The sequence below is a fragment of the Crotalus tigris genome, unplaced genomic scaffold, assembly GCF_016545835.1.
Source record: "Crotalus tigris isolate CLP2741 ecotype Arizona unplaced genomic scaffold, ASM1654583v1 scf7180000019504.1669754, whole genome shotgun sequence".
NCBI classification, from domain to species: domain Eukaryota; kingdom Metazoa; phylum Chordata; class Lepidosauria; order Squamata; family Viperidae; genus Crotalus; species Crotalus tigris.
The window spans coordinates 520103-533969 of NW_024097569.1; the positions used below are offsets into that span (position 1 = coordinate 520103).

Consider the following 13867-nt stretch of genomic DNA (forward strand, 5'->3'; position numbering starts at 1 on the left):
CTTCAGGTAAGACGGGTGGCCAATAAATTTTACAAACCGTATATGCCGGCGTATAAGGCGACTTCCACAAGCGTTAAAATCGGCGCCGAAGTCGGGGGTCGTCTTATATGCCGAGTCGTCTTATATGCCGGAAATACTGGTAGTTTCCGGCGTATAAGATGACGTTCTAGGCATGCGACTCGGCGCCAAAGACGGGGGTCATCTTATACGCCGGGTCGCCTTATACGCCGGCATATACAGTACATATTATGCAAACAAACAAACAAATAAATAAGACAGGCTGACCTTGGTGCAGAAACAGAAAGGACTCTTAATGTCAGAAGCTTGTTTGAAATTTCCTTCCTTCTTTCCTTCCTTCCTTCCTTCCTTCCTTCCTTCCTTCCTTCCTTCCTTCCTTCCTCCCTTCCTTCCTTCCTTCCTTCCTTCCTTCCTTCCTTCCTTCTTTCCTTCCTTCCTTTCCTTCCCCTTCCTTCCTTCCTTCCTTCCTTCCTTCTTCCCTTCCTTCCTTTCCTTCCTTCCTTTCCTTCCTCCTTTCCCTTCCTTCCTTTCTTCCTTCCTTCCTTCCTCCCTTTCCCTTCCTTCCTTCCTTCCCCTTCCTTCCTTCCCTTCCTTCCCTCCTTCCTTCCTTCCTTTTCCTTTCCTTCCTTTCTTTCCTTCCTTTCCTTCCCTTCCTTCCTTCCTTCCTTCCTCCTTTTCCTTCCTTCCTTTCCTTCCTTCCTTTCCTTTCCTTTCCCTTCCTTCCTTTCTTCCTTCCTTCCTTCCTCCCTTTCCCTTCCTTCCCCTCCCTTCCCTTTCCTTCCCTCCCCTTCCCTTTCCTCCCCTCCCCTTCCCTTCTTATCCCTTTATCTTCCCTTTTGCTTTCCAAATAGACCATTGTTCTGGCACTCATAAAAAGTACCTAAGGCTAAAAACGCACCTGCATACTTCCACATGGCAACCTCTTGTGGTAGCAACATTTAGAGAAGTTGAACTCTGCATGACTCTGAAGGGCAGGTAAAATGTTCTCCCTTCTCCCATCTGCCTAAAAATAGACACCATAAATCAGTGTTTCCCAAACTTGACAATTTTAAGGCATGAGGAATTCTGGGAGTTGAAGTCCACATGCCTTAAAATTGTCAAATTTGGGAAACACTGCCATAAATGAATGTTCTTTATTTCTCTTCCTCTTCTTGTCCTCTCCGCTCAGTCCGTATGAGTTTTCTTGCCCGGACTGCTAGGAAACCACAAGAAGTCACCCATCTTCCCGGAGGACAAGAACATTTTTAATTTGGACAATAAAAGATTGAGGGCCAGCCTGTGCTGCGGGAAAAGTCGTATCCTCGTCATTCTCCCTTTTGGACCAGCGGTTCTCAACCTGTGGGTCGGGACCCCATTTGGGGTCGAATGACCATTTCACGGGGGTCGCCCAACAATGCATTTTTTCCCCCTTTTCCTTAGCTGTGCTACTCCCTTTTATTCTATTGGCTTTTGAAAGCCAATAGAATAGACTCTCTTGAATAAAGTCTAATTCTATTGGCTTTCAAAGCCAATAGGAATTGTCCAGGCTGTCTCTGCCCTGCTGAGCCCGCCAAAAGTCCCATTCTGCAAACGGTGCTGCACCAGTTGAGTAGTCCTCGACTTACGACTGGTTGGGGGTCGCGGCATTAAAAAGGTTGAGAACCACTGCTTTTGAAGGATGATTTTAATTTTGCCAATGAGCACTTCGCGTTTAGTCTTTCCCAACCTCCAAATATCTAATGAGCTAAAAAAAATCTAGCATGGTAGCAGTTTTTCAGTTCCCCAAGGAAAGTCAGTACACCTACAGATTTCACTTAACCGGTGCTGTCATTTTCAGGCTTACTAGCCCACAAGTCCTGAACATCTGAAGAAAAGGCAGTCCTCAAGTTATGACAGTGATGGCGAACCTTTTAGAGACCGAGTGCCCAACTCAAAACCCACTTATGCATCGTTGGGTGCCGGGTGGGTGTGGTCATTGGGTGGGTGTGGCCCATTGGGTGGGCGTGGCTGCGTTGGTAACGGCAGACTGGGTGGGACTAAAAAGTTTAATCAATCAGTTCCAACTTTGCAAGATCTTTTTTTTTCCCCACAAGAAGTTGAAATTGACTGATTGATTGAACCTTTTTTTTTTTTGCACATGGTGACAGAGGCTTAAAGCGAAAAGGTTTTATAAAAACCCAGCTGAAGGCCTAGGACTGGGGCAACGATGCACGTGCTGACAGAGAGGGCTCTGGGTGCCGCCTCTGGCACCCGTGCCATAGGTTCGCCACCACTGAATTATGACCACAATTCAGCCCAAAATTTCCATTGCTAAAGAAGACAATTGTTAAGTGAGTCTTGTCTCATGAATCTGGCTCTCCCATTGACTTTGCTTGTCAGAAGGTCGCTAAGGGTGATCACATGACCCCGGGACATGGCAACCATCATAAATACACGCCAATTGCCAGCCAAGCGTCTGAATTCTGAACACGGGACCGTAGGGATGCTGTCTTGGTCGTAAGTGTGAAAAATGCTCATAAGGCCCATTTTTCAGTGCCGCTGTAACTCGAACGGTCACTAAACAAATATTGCGAGTCAAGGACTACTTGTAGTTTGTGATCTACCAAAACTTACACAGTCATTCATTTATTTGTTATGAAAATGTACCAAAACTCTTAGTTGGTTTTGCTGCAGAGTCTTCATTTTCTGGATACTCTTATTTGAATGTGCAGTCGTCCTACAAAGAAGTGAAGCCAGCTAAACATGTCTAGTCCATTCATTTGAATGGATTGGCTGGATTCCTCTTTTCCCTGTTCCCCTTTATACACATCAGGCATGCAGACTTGATCTCCCTAACCTTTCTCCCAGTCTAAAGGAGACCATCTTGCATGTTGCTGTCACTTGCAAGCGGTGTTTAAATTTGTCTAGTCCTCTTCCTGCTGTTTGTCTGGACAATTTTTCCCTTGGAACAATTTAAGATTGCTCTGTTTATGATGCTTTATGGAAACTTGTTTCACCAACTTATCATCTAGGTCAAGGATGGCTGGCTCAGGAATTCTGGGAGTTGAAGTCCACGAGTCATAAAAGAGCCAAGGTTGCCTACCTCTGATCTAGGTCCTAGGAGATGTTAATGTATAGGGTCACTTGGAAACCTTAAAGCTCTTAGAAATTTGAGAGAGCCATTGACTTGAAGAAGTGTAGATTGGGGGATTCTGGGAGTTGAAATCCACACATCTTTCAAGTGCCAAGGTTAAGAAACATTGGTCTAGAGAGAATCACACTTAACTGAATTCCATGGATCTTAGCAGTATGGTTTAGGTTAGAGATGAAGCTTCAGTCTTACTCATTTTATTTCACACTAAGGCTGGCAAATCACGGCTTCCTAACTCTATTTAGGAAGATATAAATTTACTGTTGAAATTAACAGTAGGCAACTTGACATCCTCTAGATCAGTGATGGCGAACCTTTTAGAGACTGAGTGCCCAAACTGCAACCCAAAATCCACTTATGCATCATCGGATGCTGGGTGGGTGTGGTCCATTGGGTGAGTGTGGTCAATTGGGGGGTGTGGCCCATTGGGTGGGCATGGCTGTGGTGGTAACAGCAGACTGGGTGGGACAAAAAAGTTCAATCAGTCAATTCCAACTTTGCAAGATCTTTTTTTTCCCGTGAGAAGTTGAAATTGACTGACTGATTGAACCTTTTTTTTTTTTGCACACAGCAACGAAGGCCTAAAGCGAAAAAGTTTTATAAAACCCAGCTGAAGGCGTAGAACTGGGGTGACGGCGCGCATGCCCACAGAGAGGGCTCTGAGTGCCGCCTCTGGCACCCGTGCCATAGGTTCGCCACCACTGCTCTAGATGTTTGGGTAGGTCTCTCTTACAGTCCTTTTCTGTCGGCCATGATAGTTGGGACCGGGAGAAGCTGAAGGCCACAACATCTGAAAAACAACGGATACTGTATGGCTTGGGATGAAGTCTAACTCAGAGGAAACATTGTGTGTGTGTTAGTTGAACAAGCTGCAGTGACTTGGTTGGAGAATTGCTAAGCTGTATTTTGTGATTTAGAACAATGGCTCAAATCCTCCGGTGCACAACGCCAAGGATTCCATGCCAGGTTTGATGTCATTCTAGGTCTTGTGAGCCAGGTTGAAAGCTGCTCTCAAAAGGGGGGAGGGGCCTGTTTTGAGTGGACAAGGAGCTTTAATGGGTACATTAGGTGCTTGAGGCCCTTAGGAGTCTTAAGATATTCATTTTGCAATGAGAAAAAAAAAAGGCCTAACATCTAAGGGCACCAAAGGATGTTCATAGACCATCATCTTGTTTGTTTATTCCTACTTTAAGCCGGAAAGAAGCAAACCACTTGATGGCTTAGGGCCATCAGTGAATGCTGAGTGTGTGCATGAGAGAGAAGAAAGAGAGAGGCTGGGTTCACAGACTTTACAGGATTAAGCCAACTGTGTGGTTCAGCTGTTTTGTCAGTTCTCCCCCGTTGTTTAGCCCAGTGGTTCTTAACCTGGGCGATATGGCCCCCCAGGGGGTGATTTCATTTTTCAGGGGGGCGAAGGAACGAAAAGAGGGCGATATGGGGGCGATGGAGCGAGAAGTTTTGGGGACACTTTTGAGACTTTTTCGTACAGTGAATCGCTGTATATCTGTCGTACAAAAACATCAGATTGCTTGCTATTAGTGGATTGAATTGTGTTTTCAAATGTTCCTCCAGCTAGCTTCAGGACAGAACGCCCGTACATATGTGAAGACGCATCGCTTATCTTCATGTGCGTTGCGCAGCAGCCTCTACCAATACAGTGGTGCGCCATTGGCCAGAATATGGGAGATATGGGGAAAAAGACTGGAAATAAATTATTTGCATCGATAGTCCTGATGACAATTTTAAAGAAAACAAAAAAAGTGTTTGCGTAAATTGAAGAATTATTTCCTATGTTGTGATTGAGAGGTTATGTTGGGGGAGGGGGGCGATGACAACTTCCTCATTGGCTCAAGGGGGCGATTCGTTCAAAAAAGTTAAGAACCACTGGTTTAGCATGCCGGACCAATTAAGCCGTCAGAATAAGCCACCATATGGTGCATTTCTTTGGCCTTGGCTCTGGGAAGCAGTTATATTGTGTTAACGTGGGTTGGGCATTGTGAGAAAATTGGCATTGGGTAGAAACCCGAGTGAGTGAGTGTGTTGTGTTGCTGGTTTTTCTTAAATCTTGTGCTGCCTTTGCCCATTCTCATTGAAACGCTCCATAACTATTGTTAAGTTTGGGTTTTCAGCTGGGGTTAACCAGTTCAGGATGCAGCCAATGGGATCCAAACAGAACTATGAGGTCTCATGCCCAGTGGGATGGGATTTTGCAGAGATCATGCTGATCAGTCCATCTTAAACCAACTTAACCGCATGTCCGAATGGTGTGACAGCTCAACCATGGCTTTTGTTATCTTTTCTCCAAGCACCCCAGTATATTAACTCTTTCATTTGGCTTGAACTCCTGACAGGGTTGTCTTTTCCACTCCCTTTGGTGTGATCTCCTACTTCCTGATATGGTTTGTGCCCGACATCTCTCAAGGGCAAGTGATGTGGTACCTTTTCTTCTACTGCGTGTTTCAAACTCTTGTGACGGTGAGTCTACCCTTTCCAAATACTTGGATTTATGTCCCGTCGTCTTCTCCATGTCCCCTTCCTTCCCTTCCCTTGCCCTGCCTTTGCTTGCCTTGGTCTTCTGCTCTATGCAGTGCCTTCACTGGCCATCGTAAAACCAGCATGTAGGTAAAATGCTGGATTTAAGGTTATAAAAACGGGATGGAGCTAAAATAAGTAAGAAGTGAACACGCTGGCTGAGGAATTCTGGGAGTTGCACAAGTCATAAAAGGACCAAGTTTGAAGACCCCTGATTTTAGCAATGGGAAGCAGCCTTGATTAGACTCTGCTGTAGAACGTATATCTCTGATAACCTGTTTCTAAAATAAGATTCCAGTCCTCCTTGTTCTATTGCAGACACACCCACTTCATCCCACTGCATGAAATCTCTTGCCTTCATTTTTCCAGTTTTAGGGATATTTTCTAGTCCTTGTAATTGGGGGGGGGGCATTTTTGCCATGTTGTTGTTGTTAATTGCGAAGTCGTGTCCAACCCATTGCGACCCCACGGACAACGTTCCTCCATGCCTTCCTGTCCTCTACCATCTTCTGGAGTCCATTGAAGCTCACGCCTCCTGCTTCAGTGACTCCATCCAACCACCTCATTCTCTGTCGTCCCCTTCTTCTATTGCCCTCAATCTTTCCCAGCATCAGGCTCTTCTCCAGTGAGTCCTTCCTTCTCATTAGGTGGCCAAAGTACTTGAGTTTCAACTTCAGGATCTGGCCTTCTAAAGAGCAGTCACGGTTGATCTCCTCTAGGACTGACCGGTTGGATCGCTTTGCAGTCCAAGGGACTTGCAGGAGTCTTCTCCAGCACCTATTTTTGCCATAGAGGGATCCTAATCAATTCATCAACGTAGCCCAATAAAATCTGAATCAGACTTTGTGTGCTGAATATGCGCTGAAGTCTTCCAACATATTTTGGGAATTCAATTTGGCCTGTTGATCTCTGTCCATGTAAGGTCCCAAATTTGGTTTCTCTTCTCCCCACCCCCACCCCCCCCAAATTATTTCTTCCAAAAATATTATGTCCTATCACAATGGTGGCGAACCTATGGCATGGGTCCCAGAGGTGGCACTCGAAGCCGTCTCTGTGGGCACATGTGCTGTTCCCCCAGTCTCGCCTCCCCCGACTCCCTCCTCACCAGCAGCCCCCCTGGAAGAGAGTCGCCCCCAAGCGTGGCCCACACGGAGCAGCGCAGCCAAGAACATGGCAACCAGGCAGCATAGACAAGACTCTGCCCTCAGGTCCCATCGCACAGGCAGAGGGCATGGCCGCCATGGCGCTGCTGGGCTGCCCGGGTGATCTGCAGTGGGCCCTGGGGGCGGTGAGTGGCCCTGCGGGCAGGTGGGGTGAGAGGCGGGGTGGGGGCAGAGCAGGGGCCGAGTTTAGAGACCGGGCTTTTGGGCACTCAGTCTCTAAAAGGTTCACCATCACTCTCCTATCAAATCAAATCTAGATTGCAGCCACAGACCAGCATATTATCCTTTTATCTTATGCATTTACAAGAGGAATTGGTGTGTGCAAGCTCAGAATCTTTCCTTCTTTTCTCCTTGGCAGTGCTTCCACGTTCCTTACTCAGCCCTCACCATGTTCATCAGCAGAGAGCAGAGTGAAAGGGATTCTGCCACAGCCTACCGTAAGAAATCCCCCTTTCCGTTTATACCCCACTGAGATCAAAAGCTTCCATCCTTCTAATTGTGGATGCTGATTCTTCCTCTTCTGATACACTGAACTGCAAAACACCACAATCTATATGTGTGTTTGTCTATGTAGTATGTTTAAATGTGTGTTGTGTATGTGTACACTTTGAGAGCAAGCAACTAAATTTCATTTTAATGTGTGCCATTGTGCCCATATAAAAATGACAATAAAGGTCTGTCTATCTATCTATCTATCTATCTATCTATCTATCTATCTATCTATCTATCTATCTATCTATCTATCTACCTACCTACCTACCTATCAGATAGATTCTATCTATCTATCTATCTATCTATCTATCTATCTATCTATCTATCTATCTTTCTATCTGTCTATCAGTCTATCAGTCTATCAGTCTATCTACCTGTCTGTCTGCCTGCCTGCCTACCTACCTACCTACCTACCTACCTACCTATCAGATAGATTCAATCTATCTATCAATCTATCTATCTATCTATCTATCTATCTATCTATCTATCTATCTATCTATTAGTCTCAGTCTATCTACCTACCTATCTATCTGTCTCTGCCTGCCTGCCTGCCTATCTACCTTCCTACCTACCTGTCTGTCTGCCTGCCTGCCTACCTACCTACCTATCTATCTATCTATCTATCTATCTATCTATCTATCTATCTATCATCCATCTATCCAATTCTCAATACATATATAAGCTTCCATGTTTGCACCCAAGATGGCTTTATGGGAGATCTATTAGTTCACTGATGATTGCATGTCAGTCTTTGCAGAAACATACATAAAATTGCTGGTTGGAAGCTGGTAGGAAATTACAAAATTTTTCCAGTCTATCCTTTTTGTTTGTTTGTTTGTTTGTTTCCCAATGGATGCTTCTAATATTTGTCCCAGTGATCTTAAAGAAATCTAAAGAACTTGTTGCATTGAAGTCTTTTTTGCCTCAACTAGTATTTAGCTTTCTTAGGTACCAAGCTGAGATTAAATGGAAATGATAGGAATAAGTCCGCTTGTAGAGTTCTCCAATACTTATTTCCAATTTCCAGTGTGGTGGCTTTTGCTTCCTTGCAATGTAATACATTAGCACAGTGGTTCGCAACCTTTTTAATGCCGCGACCCCCAACCAGTCGTAAGTAGAGGACTACTCAACCAGTCGTAAGTCGAGGACTACTCAACTGGTGCAGCACCGTTTGCAGAATGGAACTTTTGGCGGGCTCAGCAGGGCAGAGACAGCCTGGACAATTCCTATTGGCTTTTGAAAGCCAATAGAATTAGACTCTATTCAAGAGAGTCTATTCTATTGGCTTTCAAAAGCCAATAGAATAAAAGGGAGTAGCTCAGCTAAGGAAAAGGGGGAAAAATGGCGGACTGCGTTGTTTGGCGACCCCCGTGAAATGGTCGTTCGACCCCAAATGGGGTCCCGACCCAGGTTGAGAACCACTGCATTAGCACATTTAAGATAGCACTTATGTGCTGTCTTGAATCCTTCATCCTAGTTAATCCATTCCACTTATCTAATGTGTAAAGAGCGCTCATGGTAGTCGTAGTAGGAACTTTCTGATCGCAAGTCAAAACATGATCTCTGTCAATAGTGACGTAACCAGAAGTAAAGGCCTTGAGGCTTACTAGGACTCCTACCTCTTTTCCTGTTTCATAATTCACAGCTCAGATCTCATTTTCTCCCTGTTTGGGGGAAGAATATGACCTAATAGCTAGGAGATGAGAAATACAGATGAATTATTTTCTCTGACATTTGAGAAACCCATCTTCAAGAGGTGCTAACTTGTGTATGGCTGTCAAGAGGCATTCAGATGGTTGCACATTGCTTGGAACATCTTGGCTGGATTCACCTATCATGCTAAGCCACAAAGTCAGGTTAACCAAACATAGGTTCTGCCTTCATATAACATTCTAGCCCCCCATCCCACCCCCACCTCAAATGAAGCATATTATAGCATATTATAGCTTAGCAGGATGGCTTGATTGAAGCTGTTCGTTGATAAACCAAAAGCTCCATTGTGGTTCAATTGAGCATGTTGGTCAACCATTGGTTGTTTATGAACCTAATATTGCCATGTGCAAATTGTGCTTCATGAGGCGGTGTTATAAGTAAACTAAATTGGATGAACCCACAGCTAACCTAAAGCATGGTTTAGTTGAACAAGGGTGAACCCTGATATTCAGGTGCTCAGTGAGTTAAAACGGGCATCTACCACTACTTTTGAAAGGGGACCCAACCTATGTTTTATTAGTTCTAATCTCTCTTTTGTTTCTACAGGCATGACAGTAGAGGTCCTTGGAACAGTCCTAGGAACAGCCATCCAAGGACAGATTGTGGGGAAAGTAAATACCCCTTGTATTTCCGACCCACCTTTCTTGAACACGAACAATTCTTCAGTGGTCTTAGAAGAGGTCAACATCACCCATGACACTGGTTCGCTCTCTGATACGGTATGAACCCTTATGGAGAATTTCATGTTTTCACTACAATGGAGTCAAGCTACATTTCTCAACCTCAGCAAGTTTAAGATGAGTGGACTTCAGCTGAAATCCACTCATCTTAAACTTGCTGAAATTGAGAAACATTGTGGTAAAGGTTTGGCTGAAGCCTGGTTTGAGTTTCTCAACTCAAGGAGGAGTTGAGAAAAAGATCATCTTTGCTTTTGTTGCTGCTTTGCCTGGTTAACCAAAGTGAAAAGACTGATGTTCTGGCTTTAGAGGTGGAATGTCATAGAGTATCTTTTCCTTGGGAACAAAAAATAGGAGAGAGTTGTTGTCCAACTTTTTGTTCATTCCAGAAGGCAGCTGGGAACAGCTCAAACCAAGATCAAAGATCAAATCTACTTTGTTTCTTGGTTGCCAAAGGTGTTCTGCTAAGCTCCACATAAGATGCTTCAACTAGTTATTAGCCCTCTCATTTTGGGTTTCCACATACGTTGAATCCAAAGCTAATTAAACGGGCTAGATGTGGACAACATGCTAAACCTCAACAAGTTAACCCACGTCAAAATGGATCCTGCTTAAAGGCTTAGTGTGCAAATGCAGTCACTGGGTATGTTGCTGACCAAGTTGTTTTGGTCATTTAGAAGTGTTGGTGGTGTAAATTTTGTTGACTCTTTAGAGAAACAATATTATTGATATATAGTTCCTCAGATTTAGCTACTAATTTGCAGATCTTGTAACATCAACACCAAGATATCTTTTTTTAATCAAAGTTTGATTTTATCCAGGAGAATTGTTGGGATTCTAGGATTATGGATACTGATTAATAGTTTAATTTGTAAAACACTATGAACAAGATGAAAAATCCGCCTCTTAATGGTTCTGGGGACCATCATTTAGCTAAAATGCTTACTAACCCAAACCAGGTCACTATGAATTGTGGAACCAATCGTGTTTAAAATAATGGTTTACTTCACTGCGTGAAACCAACCAGGATGTTTGTTATGTTGCTGAAATTTTGTATCATACCCCAGTCAAATTCTCCAGGTGCCTTATGTATAAGAAACTGCTTTTAACTGAATTTCTTTGGACCTGGGGGATGGTTGCTGGCTAAAGGCCATAATAAATGAAAAACAAAATTGAAACTGCTTTGGGAAAGAATATTATACTGTTACTGTTCATAAAATAAATTGTATAATACTGTTATTGTTCATACAGCAATAATGACAATTGAAGGCTGTTCTCCTTTCCAGTAGGCCATAAAACGTTTGTAATACTTCATGGCCAAGGACAGGGAGTCCTCAATTTACGACGATTTGTTTAACAACAGTCCAAACTTACCATAGTGCTAAAAATGACTTATGACTCATGCTCGAAGTTATGACCATCACACTACATCAGGGGTCTTCAAACTTGGCCCTTTTCTGGCTTGTGGACTTCAACTCCCAGAATTCTTCAGCCAATTGGCTGAAGAATTCTGGGAGTTGAAGTCCACAAGTCAGAAAAGGGCCAAGTTTGAAGACCCCTGCACTACATGGTGTGGTGTGTCACATGATTGCAATTTGAATGCTTAGCAACTGACTCGCATTTACAACAGTTGCAGCATCCAGTCATGGGAGTTGCAATCTTCCCAGCTGACTTCCAACAAGCCAGGAAGGCAGAATTATTTAACGACTGCATCATTTACTTCGTTTCCACATGATTCACTGAACAGCCACAATAAAAATGGTCATAAAATTGACCTAAGCATCACCCAGTGATCAAAATTCCAGTCCCAATTGTGGCTGTAAGTCGAGGAATATTTCTAAGCATCCAGTGATGCTTTTCTACAAAGACTTGCAATATTGATCTCATTTGACATGTTCCCTTTTTTTCCACCATTCTTTCTATCCTTTTACAGAGAAATGCCTATATGATTGCAGCCGGGGTCATCGGTGGGATTTATATTCTTTGTGCTGCCATTCTGTCTCTGGGCGTGCGGGAAAGGCAAGGTAAGCCAAGTGAATCAACTCACATCATGCAATATTAGGCATTATGTATTCCCAACTATGGCGACTTCTACGTGTGTGGACTTTAATTCCCTAATAGCAGGTGCAAATAACTGTGTGCATTCGTTGAGTTCGAAGCATAGAAGAGTTTAGTGTTGCTATTGCTACCTATACACAAGAATCTAGTCAATGATTGGTCAAAGCTAAATTGGCACTAGATAAGGGACAATGGAATTCAAGGGGGGATGGACTTGGGTCTTTTGTGACAATGCAAGGACTTCAAACTTATGACACATTTAACCCCACCTTCTATTTCAGCCTGCTCTTCTCCTACACCAAAATTCCTCAGTTGGCACTGCCTTGCTTAGAATTCTGGAAATAGAAGTTCACACAACTTGCCAAGGTTGGGGTAACTTGGCTTAGATACACCTTTCTAGAGGGCTAGACCAGACCAGACCAGACCAGACTAGTATAGAATAGAATAGAATAGAATAGAATAGAATAGAATAGAATAGAATAGAATAGAATAGGAATGGGAATGGGAATGGGAATGGGAATGGAAGGGAAGGGAAGGGAAGACTAGAAGTCTTCTAGTCCAGCCCCCTGCTCAGACAGGTGAATGTCCAGTCTCCTCTTAAAAATCTCCAGTGATGGAGCGCCCACGATCTCTGGAGCTAAGCTGTTCTACTGGTTGATTGTCCTCACTGTCAGAAGTTTCTCCTTAATTCCAGGTTGCTTCTCTCTTTGATCAGTTTCAAACCATTGTTTCTCGTCCTGCCCTCTGGTGCTTTGGTGAACGATCTGGCCCTCTCTGCCTTGTGGCAGCCCCTCAGATACTACTATCATGTCTCCCCTGTTTCTTCTTTTCTTTAGACTAGCCAAACCCAAGTCCCGTAGCCGTTCTTCGTATGTTTTAGTCTCGAGGCCTTGGATCATCTTAGTAGCTCTTCTCTGAATTTTTTTGCCAAACTCTCAACATCTTTTTTGTGGTATGGTGACCAAAATTGGCTGCAGTATTCCAGGTGTGGTCTTACTAAGGTTTTATAAAGCAGTAATATTACTTCACGTGATCTTGATTCTATGCCTCTGTTTATGCAACCCAGGATTGTATTAGCTTTTTTGGCTGCTGCTGCACACTGCTGGCTCATAGTCAAGTGATCGTCCACTAGGACTCCAAGGTCCCTCTCACAGTTGCTATTTTTAAGCCAGGTCTCGCCCAATCTGTATTTGTACCTTTGTTTTTTCCTGCCTAAATGTAGGACTTTGCTTTTCTCCACATTGCAACTCATTTTGTTGAATCTTGAAAGTGAAAGATTCAGCCCAGTTGGTTGAGTCACTGAGGTCAAACAGATGTGAATCCATAATTTGACTTGAGTCACCAGCTAATATAATATATTGCATCAATGAGGGAATATTGTGGTGTACATGGACACCTCTGTGGAAGACTACAAGATCCTGACCATCTGACTTCAACATTTTGTTAAATATGCTTTTACTTTAAAACAGTGTTTCTCAACCTTGACAATTTTAAGGCATGTGGACTTCAACTCCCAGAATTCCACAGCCAGCAATGCTGGCTGTGGAATTCTGGGAGTTGAAGTCCACGTGCCTTAAAATCTAATCATGCCAGCAATTATTTATTTCGGTCCTGCCTTTCCTCTGAGTGTGCAAAGAGTGTTACACAGGAGTTGTCCCCAAGAGTATTTCCGCAACTACAGTCCTGGAAAGTAGATTGGACTTGAATGGGAGAAAGGCTGGCTCAGAGTCATTCAAGAGACCCACGATATAATGGGGAACTGATGGAGAGATCCATCAGCCACATCCCTACCTTCCTTTAATCCCGGCGAACCACTTCAATCTTTTTAGGGGGCATGCAATTTCCTTCAGGATAGACACTTTCTAAAGCAGTGGTTCTCAACCGGTCGTAAGTCAAGGACTACTCAACTGGTGCAGCACCATTTGCAGAATGGGACTTTTGGCGGGCTCAGCAGGGCAGAGACAGCCTGGACAATTCCTATTGGCTTTTGAAAGCCAATAGAATTAGACTCTATTCAAGAGAGTCTATTCTATTGGCTTTCAAAAGCCAATAGAATAAAAACGAGTAGCACAGCTAAGGAAAAGGGGGGGAAATGGCGGACTGCG

General features: G+C 43.8%; 1 protein-coding gene across 1 annotated transcript in view; it reads left to right on the top strand.

Moving 5' to 3' along the window:
- Positions 1 to 13867, top strand: part of MFSD2A (major facilitator superfamily domain containing 2A) — a 52817-nt gene that overhangs the window by 17560 nt on the left and 21390 nt on the right. Inside the window, exons 4-7 of the mRNA XM_039363015.1 lie at positions 5479 to 5602; positions 7181 to 7259; positions 9574 to 9746; positions 11638 to 11728. Of these exons, the coding sequence (XP_039218949.1) occupies positions 5479 to 5602; positions 7181 to 7259; positions 9574 to 9746; positions 11638 to 11728 (467 nt within the window). The remainder of the gene's footprint in view (positions 1 to 5478; positions 5603 to 7180; positions 7260 to 9573; positions 9747 to 11637; positions 11729 to 13867) is intronic.